At 61.6% G+C, this 24,076-nt stretch overlaps 1 protein-coding gene and 1 long non-coding RNA gene across 3 annotated transcripts; one reads left to right on the top strand and one right to left on the bottom strand.

Annotated features, from left to right (window-relative positions):
• Positions 1-1,410: 1,410 nt before the first annotated feature.
• NAPA (NSF attachment protein alpha) lies at positions 1,411-23,747 on the bottom strand. Of its 2 annotated transcripts, none has more exons than XM_003997614.5 (11): positions 23,502-23,747; positions 14,860-14,939; positions 12,115-12,231; positions 7,445-7,491; positions 6,017-6,094; positions 5,736-5,791; positions 5,534-5,618; positions 4,672-4,776; positions 3,521-3,589; positions 3,081-3,131; positions 1,411-2,176 (listed from the first exon to the last, which is right to left on the bottom strand). In XM_003997614.5, the coding sequence occupies exons 1-11, from the start codon at positions 23,597-23,599 to the stop codon at positions 2,075-2,077; spliced, it is 888 nt and encodes a 295-aa protein (XP_003997663.1). In that variant the 5' UTR covers positions 23,600-23,747; the 3' UTR covers positions 1,411-2,074. The 2 variants fall into 2 exon arrangements, with proteins under 2 accessions (XP_003997663.1, XP_006941135.1); XM_006941073.5 differs by lacking the exon at positions 23,502-23,747 and adding an exon at positions 17,662-18,292.
• On the top strand, positions 2,176-4,289 carry LOC123382242. The gene is made up of 2 exons (XR_006590315.1): positions 2,176-2,718; positions 3,374-4,289. It is a non-coding gene; the product is annotated as an uncharacterized LOC123382242 (long non-coding RNA).
• Positions 23,748-24,076: the final 329 nt, after the last annotated feature.

The following is a 24,076-nucleotide window of genomic DNA, read 5'->3' as shown; positions in this document are numbered from 1 at the left end:
CCTCTAGCGGCAAATTTGAATCAGCTGTGGGATTTTCAGGAAAAAACAAAACCCCCCAGAAGAGTGGAGAACTTCAACCAAATCCCAGTCTATTGTGCTGTGACCCAAGCCTGTGTACTTTGTTTTTTATTTTTATTAAAAAAATTTTTTTTTAACATTTATTTATTTTTGAGACAGAGAGAGACAGAGCATGAACGGGGGAGGGGCAGAGAGAGAGGGAGACACAGAATCTGAAGCAGGCTCCAGGCTCTGAGCTGTCAGCACAGAGCCCGACGCGGGGCTTGAACTCACGGACCGTGAGATCATGACCTGAGCCGAAGTCGGACGCTTAACCGACTGAGCCACCCAGGCGCCCCAAGCCTGTGTACTTTTAATGATTTTCAACACAGCCAGAGTTGAGACTCTCTGTTTAGGTCACTGACGGCAGAAACAGATTCAGGTGCCACTTAACCTTCAGCCTGTGCCCACAGCAGACATCAGCAATCGATCTCAGCTCTCAAGAATCTTAGAACTGAGTTCTAGGCAGCCATCATCAGTCCCCTGGAGCTGTGGGAGGAGCTGAAGGGGACAGGAGCAGGGCAGGGTGTCACGGCCCACGCTCCCTTGACACCATGAACCTGAACCTCTCTTGAACTTTTTCCAGGCCGTCGTCTGGAGCACCTCTTTGAGGGTGGGTCTCCACCTGGGTCTCCCGGGCAGGCCTGCCTCTGCATCCTGTCCCCCGACCCCCCACTCACTTCCTGACATCCCATGGTATGGTGACTCTGTGTGTCGTGAGCCTCCTCCAGCTTTGTGTCCCCCTCCCCGCCCCCCAGCCAGGAGGGCCCAGCCCCGTGCCTGGGGCAGTGCAAGCAACTCAGACTGCTCACCAACACACACGTCTACATCGTGGGCTGTGGACGAGGCGGGTGGTTCTGACCAAGCTTTCCGAGGCCACTCCTGTGGTTCCTTCCGACACCCACTTGGTCGTCCTCATGCCCTGCCCACCTAAGTCGTCTCCTCCCTTTTCTTGTGAGCTCAGCGGGCCCCAACAGATGCCACCGGGGCTTTCAACCCTCCTTTCAGGGCAACATGGACACGAGGGGAAGCCGAGAGGTTCGGTGGGCCTCTCCCACCCTTACTGCTGCTCTTTGCCTTCCATCCCTCCAGCCAGATGAGGCTGACGCGGCCCCCCACTGTCCCAGGGGAGGACACCGAGGCCCACAGAACCCGGAGAACGTTGGATCGAGGCAGGTGCGCCCAGAATGCCAAGCCCGCGGCTCCTCCCTGAGCCCAGGATCCCGGTCACGCTCACCCTCTTCTTCCCCACAGAGTGTGCCCAGAGCCCAGGGTGGGGACCAGGCGGGAAGGGAGACAGGACACCAGCCCCGGAGACACAACGGGGCAGCAGAGGTGAGGAGGAAGAGAGACTCATGCGAAGTGTTCTTTTTTATTTTTCTTTCTCAGGCCAGCTGCAGCTTCCGACCCCAAAACCTCGAAGCACTAGGGAAGGAGCAGATGTCAGGGCGGGCGCGGGGACGGCCCTCTGAGCTCCAGGGCCTGCGGTCTATCCTGAGAGGTCAGGGCTGCGGGACGCCGTGGGGGTTCCCGGCACCGGAGGGGAAGGAGCCCGCCCCCACGGGGAGAGCAAATCTCAGCGGCTACGTGTGCTCAGGGCTCGGCTGGAGGACAGGTGGGAGAGACCGAAGCCAGTCTCGCGACTCAGCCGGTCAGGAGGCGGGGGACCAGACGCTGACCCCCCACCCCTGGCGGCACCCACAGCAAACAGGTCTGTGTCAGAGATTCTGTGTTTGGGGTAGAGAAGGGCACCTCTGGGGGGGGGGATTAAATAAACGGGCAGGAGGCGAGGGGGTGTAGCGAGAACAGAGGGGGACTGTCCGGCCGGCAGGCCCAGCCCCGGGGGCCCCGCGGCAGTGCTGAGCCCGCACCGCGGCTTGGGGAGACTCCTCTGCGGGAAGGGAGGGGAGGTCTCGCAGCCAAGGTCTCGGCCCCACGTCTCTGGGCTCACGCGCTGGAGGGGCGCGGGGGTAGAGAAGACGGGGCAGGAGGACGGGTGCCAGGGGGCTGGGGACGCTTAGCGCAGGTCTTCCTCGTCACCCTGGATCGTCTTCTTGATGCGAAGCAGCATGGTGGTGAGCCACTGGTCCAGCCGGGAGATGGAGTCATACTCCTTCACCTGCGTGCGACACAGCGGGGGAGGTGGCAGAGGGCGCCGGTCCCACAGCCGGCCCTGACGCCCTCCTTGTCCCCAGTCCCAGGTTCTCTGGGTGTTTCCCGGCCAGCCTCCCTGAGGAGGAGCGAGGGGAGGGGGGCTCCCTCTAAGGCGGCCTTGGGGAAAAGAAAGGATTTCTGCGGCATAGAACGGTCCAGCTTCCTTGTTTTCTGGGTGGGAAGCAGGCCTGGCCGCGTGAGGGCACCCTGTTCCGGACGCCACGGGGATGGGGGCCTGTCGCCCTGCCATGGCCCTGCTTCTCCCTTCTCTGTGGCTGATCCTCCTCGTGTCCCACCCACCGCCCGGGGCAGGATGGACCGGAGGGACTCTGGTCTCTGTCATCGGTAGCGGTGTAGGATTCCTGAAGGGCCCCCAGGAAACGTGATTGACAGATGCAGCCCAGACGACTGGAACAGGACCTGACCTGGGCCCAACAGAGTTCCAGAATGTTCAGAACAGAGTGTGGAAAGGAAGAAACACCTCCGTGGGGTGGTTCTGTCACGGAGGTTGGTGCTGGAAGAGGGAGCCCTTCCACGATGTGTCCCCCTCCCTCCCTGCTCCTCCCAGCTGCTCACCTGGGGCACCGGGTGCCGCAAAGACCTTGGCCTTCAGGGGCAGACACACACGGGTCTGCATCCCAGCTCTGCCCCCAAGGGGCCGAGGACGAGTCCCCGCACCTCACTGCCATCATCTCTAATGTGGGGAGAACACCTCCCTGTACCTCTGGGGCTCCTTGGGAGAATTCTGGGGTGACTGGACAAAGGAATTCACAGCCGGGGCCGGGGACAGGGCCGGGGCCAGAGAAAGGGTGGGTGGGATTCCCAGGAGAGTGTGTCTGAGGAGGGCGGGCCCCGCCACGGCCACTCACCGCTTCGGTGTAGCTGTCAATGTTCTGCTCCTCGTGGGCGTCTAACAATTTCTGCAAGAAAATGGCAGGCAGACGGGTCAGGGGCCAAGGCCGGCCGTGCGCCTGACCTGGACTGGATCCACCCGTTAGATCCACGCCTGACCCGGCGGAGCAGGTCAGGGGGCTCCCGTGCCGGGAGGAAGGGGTAGTTTCCAGTCCTGCCCTGTGCATGCAGGCGTGTGCGTGCGTGCGTGAGATCACGCGGCCTCCCAGCTCTGCCGTCTCCGTCGCCACCCGAGCCTTACTTTTCCCAGCTAGAAAACGGAGGCCCACACGGCACAGGAGGAAAAACAAAACAAAGACGGAAGACCCTCAAGAACCACCGCGCAGGTCTCGGCAGTTACGGTGACTGGAGCCCGCGGCTGCCCTCCCCCGCTGCCCCCAGCCCACCCAGCACTCACTTTCATTAGCGTGCACTCCCGGGAGCCAGAGAACGCAGGGAACAGCTCCTCATACTTCTGGACGGCGAGCTAAACGTCACAAGGGTGGAAAGAGGGGACGAGCTCATGAAGAGGGGCCATCGGAGCCACCGGCCTGGCAGCCAAGGGGACCTGGAGACACCTGGCCCCTGAGTCCTTCTCTGTGCCCCTCCCCCAGCGTCACCTGGCTCTGTGCCTGGCGGCACCTCCGTGGGGCTGTGCTGGGCCAAGCGTGGCTGCAGTGACAGCTTGTGGGGAGGAAGCGGGAAGGGTTTCCCAGGCTGGTGCCCAGGGCAGGGGGCAAACACCAACCGCCTCGCAGGAGTACCTCCTACGTGCCAGGGCTGGTGCTGGGCACTTCTCAGTTAACCACCATCAGGCCCCGGGGAGGGCCACGTGATGGGGACCCCCATTTTGAAAGCGGGGAAACGCAATGACCTGCTTGGGGCACAGGGGACGTGGGGGCGGGGACGTGGACCGGCCCGACAGCAAAGCCTGAGCTCTCGCCCACAGCGGGAGCGGGGGCTGGCGGCCGTGCTCAGACACACCCCGAGGCTGAGGGCGGGGTGGCCGGAGACCCCAGGAAATGCCGAACCCGGAACCCGAGGACTCCAGCTCCTCCTCCGGCTAGGCCGTTCCCTGCCCCCTCAGCCAGCACTGGCTCCGCTCTTGCCGAGAAGCCCTGAAAATGGGTGGTGTGGGCACGCGTGCTACCGTATAAATCATGACTCTGGGAGTCAAAGATCTGGAATCCAGCCCTGTGGCCTTGAATAAGGGGCTCCGGCCTCAGCATCCTCAGCTGTAGAACGGGGTGACAGTGGTGCCGACCTCAAGGGACGCGGTAAGGACCCAAAACATGCTCTCACGGAAAAAAAGCCTGGCACCAAGTGAGCCAGGAGCCGGGCAAACTCAAAAGCTACGGAGACCGGGCGCGTGACAACAGGAACAGAAACACGCCAGTGAGAACGAGGCGTGCCATCCTGTCCTGCCCACAGCTGACTGCAGGCACCAGACGTGAGGGAGGGGCTCACCCCTTGCCAAGAGGGGCCTTGGCCTAATGACAGACCCAGGGCTCCAGGGTGGCCACTGGGAGGAGGGGGAGGCCCCGGGTGGGCCCACGGGGCCGTGCTCACCTTGGCATTGAGCATGTCGATGCAGAAGTGACAGAGGGCCGCCTTGAAGAAGTAGTCCTTGGCGCTGTACTTGAGGAGGGGGCTGTCCATGGCATTGGTTCCCACCTGTGCGCATGTGCAGGTGGCACCATAAGCTCGGGGCTGGCAGCCGGGGTGGGGGTGGGGGTGGGTCAGTGCGTCTGTGTCCAGGCTGAAGCCCGGTTAACCCGAGACACCAAGGGCAGGGAGGCTGAGGACCAGCCCAGAGAAGTCAGCCAACGGTGTGCGGGTGGCCACAGAGCAGCGTGTGACAGGGGGGTGGGCTGCCACAGGGCCGAAGCCAGGTGTCCGTGCCCCCCCCCCCCCCCCCCCCCCACCGCCGAGGCAGCTGAGATGACGAGATGACAGGGAGGCGGCGGCCCCACTGTCAGGCCCGAGGGAGGCAGACACACTGGTGGGCAGAGGGCGGCAGGAGGCGGGAACGTGAGAGCCGGCGCCCGCCCCCCTCTCCTCCAAGGCCAGCTGCCTGCCTTTCTCTTGGCTGCGCGCTGAACCTACCGGGACAGCCTCGCCCGCCCCGCCCACCCCTCCCAGCCCAGGGGAACCTGCACACCCGTGGGTCGCTCCCTTCCCGTCCCCCCCACCATGCCTCCTGGGGGCTGCTCAGCCACCTCCAGCCACCCCAGGCCTCCGCGATTCTTCCCGTTCCCTGGGCCTCCCAGGAAGCTATCCGTGAGACGCGCACAGGGAAGAGGGCACAGAGGAGAGGGCGGCGACACCACGGGGAGTGGTGGGTGGAGAGGTTTTGCCAGGGAGGACGGAGAGGTAACGGAGGGAGCACAGGGAGCACCGTGCAGGGACGACAGGCCACACCTGTCCCCACCTGCTCATAGATGTCAATGGCCTTCTGATACTGCTCCAGCTGAGCCGCATAACCAGCCACCTTCAGCAGGCACTTGTTGGCTGAGCTGTGTGGGGCGGGGACAGAGGCAGAAGTCGGTGGCGGTGGCAGTGTTGGGGGGGGCGAGCTTCCAGGGGGCTGGGGAGGGTGGGGGGAGGGGCGGGGGGAGCCCGCTGCCCGGTACCTGTTGGACTCCTCCCCTTTGTAGTAGTCTGCAGACTGCTCATAGTGGGCGATGGCCTGAGGAGACACGGGGAAGCGATGCAACCTTTGTCTGCCAGGGGCCCGGCCCTGCCTGGGGCACAGCAGGAGCCCCTGACCCATGCTTGGCCAACGCCCCATGCCCCCTTCCGGGCACCCGGGCACCAGACGCCTCCCCCAGTGGACGCGAGCCCCGGCCCAAGGGGCCCCAGCCGCCGCAGCGCTCCCCCGGCAGCCAGGCAGGGCCTCCCGACTCCCCCTCACCTTCTCGATGTCCACCAGCTCCGTCTCGTAGATCTCAGCGATGGAGATGTGGTGCTTGGCCGCGATCGTGAATCGGCCCTGGGTGGGATGTGGGCAGGGGCCATCTGTGACGAGGGACGTCCCCAGCACCCCAGCCCAGCCCTTCCTCGCCCCTCCAGGCCCCCGGAGCCGGGGATTTCCTGCTCCTCAGCCACCGGTGAGGTGTGCATGAGAAGGCACCGAGGGGCCCTAAACAGGAGGCTCCAGGGAGAGGCCTGGTCTCTGCGCTGGCCTGATGTGGTGACCCTGGGCAAGCCCCCCACACGCAGCCTCCGTGTCCATCCCGTCCACAGGGGCACAGGTGGGCGGGGCAACGCCAGAGATAATGTGGGTGCACAGGTACCTGGCAGAGGCCTCGGCCTGAGGAAGCGCTGGACAGGGGGCCCAGATTAGGGGAACGACCAGCCCACGGTCACCCAGTAAAAGCCCCGGAGAAAGTGGGTCCGAGCATCCACACCGCATGGGAATTTCTTGGCCTCCATTCCCCCGGTGTGGCCGTGGAGACGGCCCCCTCACAGGCCAACAACCCCCAGCTTCCCCCGCAGACATGCACGGCTCTCCCCAGGGACGGCCCTAGCTTCCAGAGGAGCTAAGCACAGGCTACCAGCTTCTACCTGGGGGGGGGCAGAGGGGACCGCAGAACTGGGCTCCTGGCCGGCCGTTTGGCACACGGGGCTGGTCTACGGACACCCGCTTGCCAAGGGACATCGGGAAAGGACAAAGCCCCGGGCTCGGCGAGGCCTAGTTTCGGGTCTCAGCAACTGCTGTTCGCAGGCACGTGTCCCTGGGCAAGTCACGTTGCTTGTCTGGGCCCCCCATCCCCGTCAAATGGGGTAACACTTTCCACCTCACAGGGCCGTTGCAGGGGAGGACTGACCCACTCAGCGGAGGGAACCTGGCAGCCGCTGTCACTGCTCTAACTACAACTATGGTACTGGACCTGATAGGAGGCACGACCCGGTTCCGGCCTGGGGAAGGGGTCTGGCGAGACAGAGGCAGAGTGTGGAGTGGCAAAACGCAGAGCGGATGGGAGCCGGAGCCCGGTTTTGGTCTCTGGTCCTGGCTCCCTGGTGGAGCTGCCTCTGGGCCTCATCTGTCGTGGGGATGCTCCCCGGGGACAGGGCGGGGGCTGAGCCAGCTCTGGGCCCCACCTCCCCTCTGGCCTGCTAATCAAATGGGGTGCAGGAGGGGAAGGACCAGCAAGGGGAAAGGCCCCCGATAGCCGTAACTTCTACGAACGTAACTTCCCCTGTGCTGTGGCGGGAGCTGTCGGGAGCCAGGCCGGCGCAGGTGACCCCCCCCCCCCCCCGCTCCTAAAGCTGGCACCAGGGAGGGCAGGCTGGAGCAAGGTGGTAGAGCCGGAGGGACGAGACAGGCAGTGGCCCTTACCATGTCCGTGTAGATCTCGATCGCTCTCATCAAACAGTTAATGGCCTCTGCGGAGAGAAAAAGGGAAGCAGGGAGAAATGAGAAAGAGAAGTTATTTCAGCAGAAGCCAGAAGGAGGAGGAGGAAGAGGAGAAAGCAGGGCAGGTGCTCCGCTGTGCCCTCGTGGCCATGGCCGTGGCGGGAGGGGAGGTGAAGGGACACCTGAGCCCCAAGTAACGCTCTTAGACCAACGTGCCGTGCCGCGGACTGCTACCTGCTGAGGGCTGCCCTCTCCCTCAGGCTGCCACACTGCCACCACCTTCCCAGCAGCCCCAGGGACCGGACACGGTCAGGCTGACAGCCAGACTCCCATGGGTGTTTTGAGCCAGGCCCGCCGAGGCCCTGCCCTCCAGGACAAGGGGTCCTGGCCAGGGACGGCCAAGCCCGACACCCGAGGGACGCCCAGGTTCCACCCGGACTCTGGTACCCCGTCACTGCGGGACCCCGAGTCTGCCACGGTCCCCTGCACCTGCCTGGCCCCCATCTCTGGCAGGAGGGGGCTGGACACCGGGACCCCGAGGCCCCTCTGGCTGGAATCCCCATCATTTTCTCAGCATTCAGCACAGCCCTCTGTTCTCCCCGCCCGCCTTCACCCGCCGCGTGCCAGCTCCCCACACCACAGGTGTCCCCAACGAAGCAAACACCAGGGTGGCCCGTGAGAGACAGAATTCGGCTACCTTTGTTGCACCACCTGTTCCAAGACCTTAAATTCGGCTATTGCTTTTTTTTTTCTCTCTCTTTTGACACGTTATTTGGAGGAGAGAGAGCGGCATGAGTGGGAGGCACTTTCTAGCAGACAGAGATGAGCTCTCGGGCTGGATCTCTTTTAATGCATCTCAGAAAAAAGGGTGCCGGGGGAGGTGCGGGGGGAAGGAAGAGAGCCCGGACAGACACGGGATGTGGGCTCCGTGCTGGGGTGGGCCTGGAAGGTCCCCCTGCCATCCAGGATACCCACAAGGCTCCTGGTCCACCCCCAAGGTCCCCCACGGTGAGCCGGGCCCGCTGGGCTGAGGGGCCACAGAGGAGCCACAGAGGAGCCAAGCCTGGCCTGCTCTCAGGGCCCCAAAGGTCTCATGACCCAGGGAGACAGGTGAGCAGAGGCTCTTAGCCTCAGACTGGGGCTGGGCCTTCAGGGAGTCCACAAGCTCCCCGCCCCCTAAGTTTACAGGCAAAAAGTGGGTGTGTGTCAGCCCTACTCTGGGGGAAGGGGTGTCTGCAGGTTTGATCCAATTCTGAAAGGCCTCTGGGGGCGCCGGAAGGATTCAGAGAACCATTCTGGTCAAGGATGGGAAGCAGCTGAAAGCTCAAGGCGCGAGAGAAGAAGAAAAGGAAGCAAAAAGGAAGCAGGAGAAGAGAAAAGGGAGAGAACGCAGAGGGAAAGGGAGAAACAGTCTCACTTTAACGCAGGTGAGCGTTTCTGGATCTGACGAGCCAGCACCGGGCCGCGACACAATGATGAAAATAAGGCCGACAAGGAGCCGGCTCCGCACCTCCCACCCCTGCTTCATCCTCCAGCCCAGGGGGTGCCGGTGGCTCCCCCTTCTGGAACCCCAGGGAGCCCAGCCTGGCACCTGGCCCAGGGGGCAAAGGTTGCTCCCGGTGAGAGACGAGCAGCCCAGGAGGGGGACCGGAGGCCCCCAGCTGTCCCCACGGGCCTGCTGGCACCAGGCCCGAGTGCTGTCGCCAAGGCTCGGTCCCTGCAGTGGCAGCGGGGGCAGAAGGCTCACCCCCCAGGCGGCAACACGGACTCACGGGGTTAAGTCCCCTTCACGCCTGCTCCCGGCTCAGGAACAGCTGTCCCTGAAAGCAGCGGGCTGCCCGCCGACGCCCCGGGGAGAGCGCCGGCAGGCAGGACACCGACAACCTAGATACAACCAGCTTATCTCCAGTCACCAGGACCCCACCGATGAGCGGCCGGCGCACCCCTGGACGGGAGCCAGCCCGGGATGGGGGTGGCGGGTGCCGTGGCCCAGAGGGGAAGGCCTGGCTGAGGCATACTGGGAGTCATGCGGCCCGGGGCCCCGGGCCCACCTCCTGTGCTCCAGCGGCCCCGCCGTCCGGCTGCACTTGCCCGTATCAGGCCTGGGACTCAGCCCGTCCCGGTGAAACGGGGGCAGACCGCAGAATCCCACGGGGAAGTGGAAAGGGTTAAAAAGAGACGCTACCACGTCTAACCACGCAGTAGGCACCCGCGGGCCTGGCTATCAGGTGGCTATAGGAAATCGGGGAGCCGCTGACCGCTATGGGCATCACTCCCCCGCACCCCCAGCCACCAAGGGGGTGGGCAGGCTGCCCCCGGCCCGCACTCTGGGCAGACTCGCAGAGGGAGAGGGCGGTGACAGGCACCGAGTCCTTTCCTTCCACCCCGGCTGGCTCTGGCAGGCCTCCTGAGTGGCCTCAGCCGCCTCTCCGGGGGAGGGCCCTCCGGGACTCCCGTAGGAGGTGCTGACACAGGACACAGGCCTTCGAGGCAGGCGCGGTGGCCAGCAAGGCCCCGGGGAGCTGGCCACCTGCTCGGGGAAACCTGGCAGGGTTCCGAGTGGGCCCTCCAGCTCTGTTTCCCAAGGCACAGGGCCAAGAGGAGGAGGCTGGGGGAGGCCAGGCCTCTGTCCGATGGGAGCCCAGGGCCACCCCTTCCTAGATACTTATCACACACCGGGTGCCGCACTGGGCAGGTCCGCGCGTTCTTTCACACTCGGTCTCTGCTTCACCACACCAGGAAACAGACGCCCAGAGGATTAAGTGACTGCCCAAGGCCACAGAGGCACAGGCTCCGTTCACGCTAGGGAGACCACACTCAGCCACGCACTCTGTGAGCCACTGCGGGGGCGGACGACAGCGAGGCAGCGGTGCTGGGACTCGGCCCCAACGCCCCTCCCTGATTAGCACCAAGAACCTGGCACTCCAGCCGAGGAACTCAGTCCTGGCTCTGCCCGAATCAGGGTCCCCTCCTCACCGCTGCCCCTCTCGTTCTCTGAAAGGTCCTTCCCACCCCAAATCCACCCCCTCCCGTCTCAGCTCCCAGGGCAGCAAACCATGTCTGCTGATCCCTGGAGAAACCAAAGTGGCCTCTGGGCTCCACGGCGGCCACGTCGGCTGCTTTCCCACTGGGGCAGGGACGCCTCGGCCACCCTCTGCACTTACTAAGGCCAGGCATGGGGGCCACAGCCCCCGGCCCAGAACCCAGCACCCAACGCACCCCCTGCCGTGCTGAGCCTCAGCTGAAAAAGCTCAGATCGAAAGCCAGGTGACGAAGGACGCGGCGTCGGGTGGGGGCCCGTCCAAGGGAAGGGCCGAGGTTTGTTTAAAGAACAAATAGCGCTGTGCACGTGTCACAGAGCCTGGCGCTCAACTCCTGCCCAAGAAACGAGTCCTTCCAGTCACCCAGGGGCAGCAGGTGAAGGCCCAGAAGCTAAGGCAGCTTCTCCAGGTAGACCGGTTTCCCCGGGGGCAGAGGGAAGGCTGAGGTGGGGAGTTCCCCGGGGGATGCGGGCGGGGAACGGACACAGACGTCCCTGGGTCGTCGTCACGCTGTCCACGCAGCCTGCGGTGGCCCACCCCATCACAAGGCCTCTGCTCCGGTTCTGGCCAGGCCTCAGCCCACCACATGACCCCTCAGGCCAACACCTGTGACATACCCAGCTACGGAGCAGTGACCGGTCAAGCCTGGGGACACAGAAAAGCCACTTGGTCTACACTGATCAAATCCCCGACTGGGAACTAAATATCCCCGGGTACGGGTAACGGATCCGCCGACAATTCCCCAGCGCTCGGGTGTGGCCCGCGCTCACCGATCCGTGCAAACACCTCTCTGACTCTCTTGGGAAGGACAGGTCTTTACTCCAAGGTGCGGCATCTCCCTTCCTTTCTTTCCTTTTCCTGGAAACATTCACATGTTCCCTATTCTCTTCTGAGAGCACAGCGACAACGAGGGGTCACTTGAAGAAAACGTCTTCACGCTTGCTAAAATGAAAAAGTTAGCCACCTGTGTCTGGCACCGGGATGAAACAAATGAACTGAGATTCCAGCTCCACAAAACCCCAGAGCCTGGTCCCCGCTGGGCTGTGGGACAAACGGTCTTCTCACCATGAGTCAGTCCCAAACCGGGCTCCTATCCCCAAACACTCCTGCATTTTAAGTAACTTGTTCTCTGGCAACCGCAACTCGGGCTCCGTTCTGATCCCCCCCACCCCAGCGTGTTGGGAAGCCAGGTCGGGATAATTTCCGCTCCTTTTTCGGCATCAACTCCTACCTGGCCGGTCTTAGAACCCCTCCCACCCCCTTCTGCATGTTAATTCTGACAACAGAACAGATTTTCCTCTCTCCTTGGCATGCGGCGGGTCTGCAATGTAACTCCCACTCCCAAATGCTCCCGGCTTCGGGAGGGAAGCGATCGGCTGCGCACACCGAGCAGCAGGGGGAGGCGGAGGCTTGGAGCGGGATGCAAATGCCAACCGGAAGGGAGCCAATTCTGAGGTTCAAGCCCAAGCGTCTGCCTGCCAGCCTCCTGCCAGCCTCCGGCGTGTGTTGGCCCCTGGAAAAAACCGGAGCCTCGCGGACACCGGAGGGCTTCTCCGGGGAGCGCTCGGCTGGTGCGCGGGCGGCCGGGCCCAGCGTCGCACAGAGGCTCACCTTGGGGGTCAGCTTTCTTGAACGCGTTGCCGGCGTCCACGAAGCAGGTGGCCGCGTCGTGTTTGCTCTGGAGCTGCAGGTGCAGCTGGGCGGCCTGGCAGAAAGCGTTTCCGGCAGCTGGAACAGAAGAGTGAGCTCAGCCTTAGCGGGGCTCCACTTACCAGACACCGCTCAGACACTGCCCTGGGGAGGCGGCTCTCCCGAGAATGCAGAGGGGCCCCCGGGGGCGGGGGGGGGGGGGGGGGGGGGAGACAGGCCTGGGTTGAGCTGGGGTGGAGGCCTCGACTTCGGGCCTCCTGACCCTGGGGCCGAGGCTCCGGAAAGTCCGTGAGGTGGACTTGGAGGAAGAGGGAGGCCCCTGAGCCCTGGGCGTGCGAAGAGACGGCCAGGCCGAGGCCAGCTAAAATCCCACAGCCCTGGTCCCAGCCTTTGCCGAAATTTCCAGGGCCACCATTTCTAAAAAACCACAGAGAAGGCAGGCAGGGCCGAGAGCTATGAAGGATATACAAACTATCACCAACTAAGCCCAGCAGTGGCCCCACGGGACAGCAGGAACTTGGGGACAAGTGCCCATGGGCAGAGGGTAGCAGTGACCACACGGGAAGCCCAGTCTGTCCCGTCCTTAGTTGCACCAGTTGGAAGCCATTCTGGTTACACGTCTGTCTCCTAAACCGCCTTGTGGCGTGCAGGAGACCACGGGATCTCTCCTCCTCCAGGGCTGGAGAGTGGGGGTGCGGCTATGCTAACCAGGGAGCTCCAACCCCCACCTTCAGCTCAGCCAGCTTCCGCCTGACCCCATGCTTCCCTTCATCCTCCTCCAGCAGGATCCGAATCACAGAATTCCCGAGCCGGAAGGGGACCAGAGGGCCTGACTCCATCCCGCAACTTCAGAGCAGCAGGAAAGACAAAGCAGCCCAGGTTCTCAGTAGGCAGGATTTATCATTTTGCAGGGCTTGAGTGCAAACTGTCCAGGAGAGTAGCGTCATTGGAGAAAAATGAAAAACAGCCCAAGGCTTTTATTTGAACAGCTGGAGGAATAGGGCGGGAGGAACAAATTTGAGGGGCAAAGTACCATCTATGTGACTGAAAAATAAATATCCTGGGGTGCCTGGGTGGCTCAGTCGGTTCGATGTCCAACTTCGGCTCAGGTCACGATCTCACAGGTTCATGGGATCGAGCCCCGGGTCAGGCTCTGTGCTGGCAGTGCGGAACCTGCTTGGGATTCTCTCTCTCCCTCTCCCTCTCTCTCCCTGCCCCTCCCTGATTCCAGCTTTCTCTCTTTCTCAAAATAAACTCTAAGACAAACAAACATTTCTTTCTCTGATGGCACCCCATCAGTTCGGGAGCGTAAAATTATCCCTGGCACGTGGCTTTACACACGACGTATTTTGTGATAGTTCAGGAAGAACTCTTGCCATTTCCAGGAAACCAAAAGCATCCTCAGAAAGCGAGGAGATCCGTCCTGCCTGGGGCCCTCCCCACTGCTTCCAGGGGCCCGTTTCAGGTTTCGTCTCCTTCTGGTCAGCAAGTTCCTCCCTGGGTCCCAAACCTGAACCTGTCTTCACTCAATTTCCTCTACCCCGTCTTGCTGACGCTCCAAGCTGGAGCCCTCTGGCAGCTCCCAACCAGACTTTCCGCCTTTCTGGCCTCTAGGGGCCCCTCCCTGCCTGCCAGCCTCTCTTCGGGGGAGCCAGCCACGCTCCAGCCTCGCCGGGAGTCTGACCACAACCTCATGGCCAAAGCCAGAGCGGCCACGACTCCGGTCACACTCCACCCACCAAGCGGAGGCGCACGACCTGGACCCTCTCTTCGGGCGGATGCCCTCCTCCAGCATTAAGCGACCTGACATCGTCAACCTGCGTCCTCCCCTAGTCAGAGCGAGAACACAGAGAGGGCCGTGGGGGGCACCTCCTCGCTGCTCCTGAAGTTTGCTGATCTGCTGCCCAGAGTCCTCTGTGAGCTTTCCCTCCACTCCGAGGTGGAAGGCAGTGCAGCTAGCAGGAAGGACACACGCGGCACTCCCGGCCACCATGTCTCCGGGAGTCCACACGACGGCCCCGTGGGGGTCGGGACCACCGTCCCTGTGGTCCTACTGAGGAGGAATCACATTCGGAGACGTCGAGTAACTTCCCCAGGGGCACACGGCCAGTCTGCGACCCAGACCTAGGTCACACTGGCTTCAAAGGTCACAGAGCCAGCACGGGAGCAGGTTAAGTGCTCCACTCCCGAGTCGAGTCGGAGCTCTGCCTTCCGAATTCTCACTCCGTCACTTGTTAGGCGTGGGGCTGGGCGAAGCCTCCATTTCCAGCCACGGGAACACGGACGGTACTGACCCTCACAGGGCTGCTGGGCCGATTCATTGGATCACAGAATGCACGCCTGGCGCTTAGGAGCGCGCTCCACAAACGGTTAACGATTACTGTTAACTGAACCACTGGAATGGACCCCCGAGCCTAGAATTCAGAAACCCCTCAAAGAGCAATCTGGATCTGCTCGTCTATCTATCCTTAGCCTTAGAGACCTCTCTCCAAGGTCTTGTGACCCAAGTAAAATAACCCAGTGGGCTCAAAAGGAGCCAATGGCAGGCCGATGGGCTTCTGAGGCCAAAGACGGCGAAGAAAGGTGGCGGGGTTGGGGCAGGGGGTTGGCGCTGCAAGGCTAACCCCTGGGTCAGGCCTTCGGGACTGGAAGCGGAGGGAAAACCGGAGACTCGACCACGAAGGAGTTGTAGCAAAGATCACATACCGCTCCAGTTTTTGGCCATTTTGAACATGTTTGCTGCTCGGGTGTAGATCTCACAGGCTTCCTCTATTTTGGATGAGCCTCTGGGGAAAGAAGGGGCAAGATGAGACAAACCGTCTGGTGTTGAAGAGCAAGCAAGCATCCCGCCCCGGGGCCAGTGCAGACGCGCCCCCGCCCCCATCACTTCCCCGGGAAGCCCGCTGCAGCCCAGGCCTCCTCTGGGGGCTCAGGGGAGACCGCGTCCGTGGCCTCCACTCCCTGGAACAGAGACACGCTCGCTGCCGGGGCCCTCCCGGGGGAGGCGTGGGCCACCCTCACTCCGGGAGGGGGGCCTTCCAACCTCCCCGTGAGCCCTGCCTCTGACAGTCTCTTCCACTTCCGCTCGGTGACCACGGGTTCCCAGGCTCTCTACAAATCCTTACCCCGACCCCACCTCTGCCAAGAGACTGCAAAGCATTCTCGGGGAGGAGCCCAGCTCTGGATGCCTTGGCCATTTCCCAATGCCTTAATCCCATGGCTCGCACGCTGCGGTTGTTCAGTGTAGACCTCTTGACCCTACACGTGTGTCATTATTACTGCAGGACCGAGCAGATGTACGCAAAAAACTAGCCACAGCATTCTTCTCGAAGGTGGGGTCTACGGGAACCCTACAGAAGGGGGGGGGGGGCCAGGCGTGGCAGACAGGTTTAATCACCGCGCACGCCTCACTGGTACTGTCTGAATTCTTTATCATCTGCATGCTTTATCTATTAAAACGTACAGGGAAGAATGCAAACAAAGTACTTCTCTTTTTAAATGCCAAGATTTACATTTGGTTCTGTGGCCCAGCAATGAATTACATCTCTGCCAATTTATCCCAAGAAACTAAATCAGAAAAGTTGTAAGGATGTTCAGTACAGAATTATTGAAAATGGCAAAACCACCTTCAAAGAACTTATTGTGTAAGAGTAGGGGCCTGAGGGGCACCTGGATGGCTCAGTAGATTGAGAATCCGCCTTCAGCTCAGGTCATAATCTCGCGGTTCACGAGTTCGAGCCCTGCGTCGGGCTCTGTGCTGACAGCTCGGAGGCTGGAGCCCGTTTCAGATTCTGTGTCTCCCTCTCTCTCTGCCCCTCCCCTCCTCATGCTCTGTCTCTCTCTCTCCCTCAAAAATAAATAAAAACAAAAAAAACAGTAGAGGCCAGAGACATACAAAGGAGTACATTGAGGGGGAAAAAAAGAGCGCTCTGTTTGGGCAGTTTCACCCTGACTTCCTGATCTCCCACGCAGGCGGTGCATATGAAGCTCTTCCTGACTTGGGGGACCCTTCATTAGAACCTCGTCTGAGTCCCCACCACGTTTCTGTCCTTCCACCTCCAATACTGCAACCAGGCTCAGCCCACGAGGTCAAGCTCCCACCGCCCACATCAGCAGTAGAAAAAAATCCCACACGCTCAGTTCTACCAAATGGATTTCCGATTCTCTCTTCGCTGACATCAGCCAGTATTTTGCCTTGAAGAAGAGAAGACGGGTATTTTCAGCAACAAAGCCACACAGATCATTCTCCCGTGTCCGCTGGCCCTGGAAACTCGCCGGCCCCAGCTGTGGCTGTTGGGGGGGCCTCCAGTGGAATCTGGGGGCACGCCTTCATTCTGCACCGCTAAGGCAGAAGGTCCTTTCCTTCGGGTCACTGGAGCTGGGAGCTGGTCACGGTAAACAAACCCAAGCCTCCCAGCCACCCTCCCCTGAAGATTTCCCTCAGGGCTGGGTGCGGCCTGGAATCGGGCTTTTCAAACAATGGTCCTAGGTGATTCAGAAAGATCAGGTGCGTTCGGGAGGGGAAAAAGCTGACCTGGACCCATCGCTTTAGGTGACCTAGGCGACCTGTTCCGAGTCAGGCTGTGTCAGCTGGTAGACACCCCTGGTCAGGCTAGCTAGGGCTGGAATCCAGGGCCCGGGATTCCGAATCACAGCAGGTTAAGGTTCTCCTTTAGATGAAAAGTCTCTGCCTGCCGGGGCTGTGCCGATGCCGGTCCCCTACCCTCCGCTGCTCCACAGGAAGCGCCCCGAGGACTGCCCTCCCACACTCACTCTGCACGGTTCCGCGGTCTTCCCTGGCCAACCTCACCCCAGCTGGCCCAACACACCTTGGGCTTGGGGCCCCTGCTTGGAGTGACTTCTTTAGAACCCACTCGGGGCCTTGGGGAGGCGAAGAACCTTCCCGGGCATAGGGTCCTTTGAGGCCTAGCTACAAAATCCTCTGGGGGACCTTCTCGGGAATATTCTCTTACTGAAAGGGGATGGACGTGTTCACCGACCGAAACCCTAGGTCTCCTCATCCCATGGATCCCCTGGCTCATCCTTCCCTTCTCTGTGGCAACAATTAGGTTCTATCCAGATTCAGACGTGCTCTGAAATAAAACCTCGGGCTCCTGGATAAGCAGAAATGGCCCGACCCACCGAGAGGCCCAGAGCCGGGTGATCAACAATGAACAGTCGGCCCCAGCTGGTTTGTTTCAGCTCAGCGGGACAGAGTGAACACAGAACACAAAGCCTGTCAGCTGCCGGCCTGAAATTCTGTGATTCCACGCCAGGCCTGCTCTGGGTCAACCATTCTAACCGCGGACTGGGAAAGCCAGAGGGATTAAGGTCTGCTCAGGCCTGCCTCCTCCCAGTAGCTTGGGGCCTGCGATGACAGGGGGAACCCCTGGAGTCCCATCCCCTCCGTTCAGAAATGGAAATGGAGCTCTCAGAGGGGGCAAGTGACTTGCCTAGGGTCACTGGCAGGCCCTGAAGGAGGAGCCATTCGCACAGCTGCTCACTCACCTGGGGAACAAACACGAGCCATTCATTCCACTTATTCCGTGCCAGACGCCGCAGATGACAGCAGTAAACAAAGGAGAAGGACCTGGCCCTCAGTAGACAGGAAGTCAGCGAGGCGATGTGAGGAGTAAGCAAGCACAAGAGGGACTGGGGGAGGAGGGGGTTCCCCGGTCGGGCACATCAGGGCAAGCCACTGGGAGGACGTGAGATTTCAGCTCGGTCCTCGAAGGTGACTAAGGAGCCACCCACGGAAAGACGGAAGAGCATTCCGGACGGCAGTCACACAGCACGTGCAAAGGCCCCAGGACAGGAACAAGCTCGGCCAGGTCAAGAACAGCGGTGGGCCAGGATGGCTGCGGTGCAGGGAGCGGTGGGAAGTGAGGCCGAACAGGCAGGTAGGGGACCCCGTGCTGGAGGCCAGGAGAAAGGTCTGGGCCCTGTTCTAACGCAACAGGGAGGCCTGTGGCAGAGAGAGTGACCAGGAGGAAGCAGCCCCCAGCTCCAGCGCTCTGGCAAGCTGTCTCCCGGCAGGGAAACCTGCGGTTTACTCCAGGGCCTCTCGCTGAGGTCAGGTGGGCTCAGATCCCTCACGGGAGCCTGGCAAACTCTCGGCCGCAAGAGCCCAGGCCTTCTCCCGTGCCTCCTGCAGGACATCCAGAAAAGCTAGTTGGGCAGGCCTCTCCTCAAGAGCCCAGCGGCAGCACAGGCGACAGCTGACTGTCCCTCCCCCACCGACCTCCCCCAAGCTGCCTCTGCTTCGCTCTCCCCATCGGGCGGCTCGGCTCCGAGCCACGAGCCACGCCACGAGCCACGCCGGGAATAGAGGAACTGGTTTGGACCGGCCTGGTGGAGGGCTGTCTATAATTACCCACTCGGCTCTGCTCTCTGCCCCCTCCCCAGGCAGAGGAAGCAGTCTCCGGGCTCCCAGGCGCAGCCACCAACCTCCAGCGACTGCCATATGGAGAGGGGAGCACGGTGCCAGCAACGCACAGAAGGCCCGGTGGGCCGCGGGCCAGGGGGGGTCCGCGGGGCAGAGCCTCCCGGCTCCTTCCTCTGTCCCCTGGGCACTTCCTGCCTCCCAGCATCGGGCCACCCGCCCCACCTGCGCTTTGCTCCGAGCCTCACGAGGCAGGGCAGGTGGATCCCCTTCTAGGTCCTCCTCACTCCCCGCAGTGCCACAGCCACTGGCCCTCCGTCGGCGCCTCAGTTTCCCAGATCCTCCGTCGTCCCGAGTGGGGACGAATGGACCCCAAAGGCCCGTCCCCACCCTGACCTTCTCTGCCGTTCTGTGTATCTTCTCTACGTTACTATGATGACCTAAAGCACCCCGCCTGAAGCAGCACCGAGTGCCTCACAGTAAGGCTTTGGGTATTTTACTCCTGCTTCACTGAGGAGGGAGCTGAGGCTCGGGCAGGTCAAGGGGCTTGCCCAAGCTCACGCTGTCAGATGGCGGCAGGGACCAGAAACAGGACTCGGGTCCTGGAGATCCGGTCCTGCCTTGCTTCTCACTCACTCACGAGATCTGGGAGGCTTCCTTCCCTCTATCTTCTGGAAAGTAATAAAGGGGGGTGGGAGGGGGCAGATGGGTGGGTCGGCGGGTTGAGCGTCCAACCGAGGCTCGGGTCATGATCTCGCGGTTCGTGAGTTCGAGCCCCACGTCGGGCTCGCCGCTGTCAGCACGGAGCTGGCTTCGGCTCCTCTGTCCCCTGCTCTCTGCCCCTCCCCCTCTCGCTCTCTCAAAAATAAACATAAAAAAAAAGAGAGAGAGAGAGAGAGAAGGTGGACGAGGTCCCTGCCTGCTCTTGCTTCTCCGCCAGACTGAACAGCCAACGCCGCCGTGCGGATTTCCCTCACCCCCAAGCAGACTCTGCTCTCTGCTGCCGAGCTGCCGCTGGGCAAGGGAGGGAGTCGTTAAACCAGCCCCCCACGGGGCCCCCCGTCAGCGCCGCAGGCAGAAGGAACACTGGAAAGCAGGGCCAGAGCTGCGGGATCCCGGGCAGCTCCTCCCATGCCACCGGCAAAGCTGAGCCGCTCGCTGCCTCCCCCCCTCTGCGGGCACCACCTCCTCCGGGCCTCGTGTGTCTGAGCTCCTGCGGGCAGAGCCCCGCCAACACAGGCCCCAGGAACGACAAAAGAATAAAGTGTCACACACACTAACTGCCCGGTTCTGACACCATCGCAGGACACTCTTGTGACATGCCCGTAACAGACGGAGAGCAGAAACAGAATGGACCCGGGGGTCGAGAGACCCGGGCTGAAATCAGTTTCAGGCACTTTTCATAACTGTGGGACCTTGGGCTAGCGATCCCAGAGCCTCAGTCTGTTGACCTGCAAAATGGAGTCAACGAAACCGAACCGGGAAGAGCCTCTGCGGGGAGGAGAGACGACGCGTGCTCAGTACCTGGCACCGAGGCCAGAACAGAGCAGGTGCTCAAACGGCTGCTATTACAAGGAGGAGGAGAAATCCAGTCCGAGGGCTGCCGGCCACCTGGCACCTGGGGTGCTGGAAAAGCCGGGGGCTGGGGTGAGGCCTGGACTCAAAAGCGGACTCCCGGCTCGAGAGCCCCGGTTCCCTCTGTGTCTGGGGGGAAGACTCCGGACCTGGCGGGGCTGCTGGAAGCACGCGGGCACCTGGGAGAGCGGCCACCACACAGCAGGTGCTCGGCTGGGCGCTTATCAGGCTGCCAGGGAGAGCACGTTCTAGAAACGTTTACCTAGCTCCAATCTCGGTGTGGGTTTCACCTCCCCCGCGACCCCCAGGTTAGCCGGGGGGGGGGGGGGGGGGGCACCACCTTCTGGTTTCCAGAGCCCGGGGCCTCCGACCCGCCCACTCCTTCCTACGTCCTGCTGAAGGTGCGTATTTACAGGCCACTGCTTTCCTGTGAGCTCACAGGCAGGGGCCGACGTGGCCCGGCAGGTCCCCCTCTGGTTCTCGGACCGACGCCCCTCTGCGCCCCAACATGACTTCGCTGTAGCCCCAGAACCGAACGTGTTTCCTTTTCTTACAAAATGTTTCTCAAAGGGCTTTGTCTCTCAGCCGTCCCGTCCCACCCAGGAGCACTGGAAGTTCTGCACGAAAGCAGCAGTCCCCTCCGCCAATAAAGGCAGAACCCCGGGGGTGCAGCCGAACAATGGCCGGGTAGCCCTGAAACCTCGCATCCCCTTGGGAAAGACTTGTGCTCTGGGACTGGGCAAGGGACACCGAGTTTTCAGCTGTGGATCCTGACAGCTGGCAGGGCTCCTGGGGGTGGCTGATGCTTACAGGCGGTTTAAACGGGAACTGATTTGTCAACATTTAATCTGTAGAAATGCGCTCTTTGTATACCAAACCCCCTGACATCTGTACGTTTCCAGCACTTCTAGCTCAACTTCCAATAAGATACTTAATAATAGTAAGTACTCAAAACACTTACAGAGATCAGGCTCACCGCTTCACACGCAACCCTATGAGGTAGGTATCGCTATGGTTTTCATTTCACAGACGCAAAAACTTCCTACCAATGGTAGCATCCAAGTGGAAAGAAGTTTTTCTCTTGGATTTTGGTCAGCAGGGGATGGGGGGCAAGGGAGGAGGTGTCAGGGCCAAGGAAAAGCCCCAGGGAACGGAACCACCATTTGGAAGTTGTACAGTTCCCAACAGGGCACAGCAGGGAAGTTTCTGGATCCATCTGAAGCCCTGGGGCAGGAAGAGGGAAAAAGTGTATCTACCCCATCCCCGATCCTTTTCCGCAATTTGTGCTTTGCTCAGGAATCCTCCATCTTTTTGCTTCCAGAGTAGAAGTCTGGGCTGCTCCCCCATTCCCTACAGCTCCCCTCCCCAGGTCTATGTGCACTGGCTGGGTCGAGGGGGGGAGGAAAGAGCCAGAGAAAGATATACAAGGAGCTCTGATCTACTAACTGGCTGCGACTGCCTCCCTCTCGGGCTGCTGGTGCACAGAAGCCCTCTAGCGTCTGGGAGCCCAGAAACAGTGAAGAACAAAGAAGGCCCTCACGTCTAAGGATGCGAGGTTGTCTCAGATCCCAGGTGGGGGCTATCCTACTTGGCCCGCTGACATGAGCAGAGACCTCTCAATTTGGAATGCCGTCACTCCCGATGGTTCTAAAAGGGGAGGGAAACGCATGAGGGATGGGCTGAGCCCCAACACTCCCTTCTCCGGTCCCTGAAGCCACTGGGGGGGCCTTGAGAAAAGGCAGCTGTGAAATGCGGAACACACGGAAGCCTGGCTCCAGAGGGGCGGGGGGGCCAGGAGACAGGGCTGGCCAGGAGGAGTCCTCCCGGCCGACCTCTTGCCATGCTCCCAGCTCCTAGGCTCCGTCCGCGCCTCTGCCTTCGCCTTGCCCACTCCTCTCTCAGCACCGTCTCAACTGCTCTTGGCGCTCGAACGGTCTGGGATGCACTCATTAAACAGCGGGAGAAAACTGCCATGTGGGGCAGGGAGGAAGGAGGAGTTCTGGGGTGGGAGTTCCCTAACTTAGAAATTCCTCTTAAGTTGGCCCCCATCTTTCTTAAGTGTAGCGTCCAGAAACGGGCACCAGCCTCGGGGAGAAGCCAGTGTGGCAGCAAGATGGTTTTGGGATCAAACAGACCAGGTCTCCTACTTACCGGGGAACCGGGCAAAGTAATCTGTCCAGCCCCCCAGGGATGTTGTGAGGGTTCAATGCAAGGACGCAGGTGAAGTGCCTGGCCCAGGTCTGACTCAGAATCCGAGTACTTAATAATAAATATCACCTGGTGTCATTACCGTCACTGCCTGCACTCCCCGACCCAACTTCTCCCCCACACCAGCTGCCGCGGTCCTTTCTAAAAGGCAAATGGGAACCGTCCAAGATCGGCCCCGTTATGGACTGTGTCCCCCCGCAAATTTCATGTGCCGACATCCTGACCTCCAAGATGATGACGTGAGGAGATGGGAGCTTTTGGGGGTGATTTGGTCACCTCCCAAAGGGGGAAGTGCCTTTAGAAAAAAGAGACTCCAAAGCGCTAGTTCACCCCTTCCACAACGTGAGGACGTGGTGACGGGGTGGCTGTCTACAAGGCAGCAGGCCTTCACCGGACATCATATCTGCCAACATCCTGATCTTGGACTTCTAGCCTCCAAAACTCTTAAGAGTTAAATTTCTGTTCGTAAGCCACCCGTTCTAGGCTATTTTGTTATAGCGGCTCACACGGACTAAGACAGGCCCCCGGGGAAGTCCTCAATGCTCTCCAGCACCTCAAGTCCAGGTTCTTTCTCCGGTTCGTGCAGCTTTCTCTCAAGCGCCCTCAGACGTCGCAGACTTGGGCGCCCCATCACTCCCAGGATCACCTTGGCCCCGACCCTCTCACCATCACCCGGAGCTCCTGCAAATCCGCTGCTGCGCGCCTTGGAGAAAGGTCAATCCCTCGGGCAGGTGTCCTCAGTCCCGGGCCCACTATGCCCGTCAGGTATCCTTCGAATACGTTCTCTAGAGCTCCAAAAGACTTCTTGACCCGGCTGCTCTCCCAAACCGATCCCCTTCAAGGCCTCAGGTCATGTTCCCTCGGCCCAGGTTCGCTCCGGCCTCTTGGCCCATCTTCAGCCTGGGTCCTCTTACAGCCTCAAGACGGTGTTGCCCGTTTGGCTGTCCTCAGCCCACGGCCCTCCCACCATCTCGGGAGGTCTCTCCTCAAACCGAGCTCCCACAGCCCGGGCCCCCTGGCCCTTGGCCGGTGTCCCCTCTACCACTTTAGACCGTGGCTCCTCCTCCCGGAATCCCCTCGGTTCTCTAGGCTCGGGCCCTGCGACTCTACTCCGCCGCTTCGGGCCATGACTCCTTCGTCCTCTCAGCGTAGGTCCCCGCCGACCCCTCGGCGCGGTTCTTACCCAAACAGGCCCGAGAAGAAGGACTGCGAGTTCTTCACTTTGCGCTCCGCCTCGGCCAGCAGCGCCATCGCCTCCGCTTCTTTCCCGGAGTTGTCCATGGTGGCCGCAACGGTACTCAGCAAACGGCCGGACCCGGGCCCACGGGGTACTCAGCCGAGGCCCGGCCGCGGTAGTCAGGTCGGGGGAAGCTTAGCGGGCGGCGTTGACGTCGCACCGGCGCGCGCCGCCTGCTGCCCGGCACCATGTGATCTGCGCCGGCCAACCAGCGGTCTGGTAGCGAGGTGCGCCCCTGCCGGCCACGCCCCCACCGGCAGGCGCACACGGACCCGTGACTCACCGTCTCCAATCGGCGAGCCGCCGCTTCAACGCTTGCGCAAACAGCCGCGTAGGACACCCCACTCTTCCTGGTGCGCCCTACGATAGCCCACGTGACTCGCATAAGCCAATCGTAGTCCCCGCCGTCAAAGACCCGCCCCGAAGTGCCCGCCCCCTGGCTCCTGCTCCACCAATCAGCAGCATCCTCCTTCTCGGCCGGTACCTCCCCGCGGAACTTGCGCCCCAGTCAGCTGACCACC

This window comes from Felis catus, chromosome E2, assembly GCF_018350175.1.
Source record: "Felis catus isolate Fca126 chromosome E2, F.catus_Fca126_mat1.0, whole genome shotgun sequence".
NCBI lineage: Eukaryota > Metazoa > Chordata > Mammalia > Carnivora > Felidae > Felis > Felis catus.
This window is presented reverse-complemented; position numbering and strand designations above follow the sequence as displayed.

Coding starts and splice junctions, on each gene's coding strand:
- NAPA (XM_003997614.5), bottom strand. CDS start 23,599: ATGGACAACTCCGGGAAAGAAGCGGAGGCGATGGCGCTGCTGGCCGAG. Junction 6,095..7,444: donor TCGAGATCTACACGGACATG/GTAAGGGCCACT, acceptor CATCCCACCCAG/GGCCGATTCACGATCGCGGC. Junction 2,177..3,080: donor TTGACAGCTACACCGAAGCG/GTGAGTGGCCGT, acceptor TGTCGCACGCAG/GTGAAGGAGTATGACTCCAT.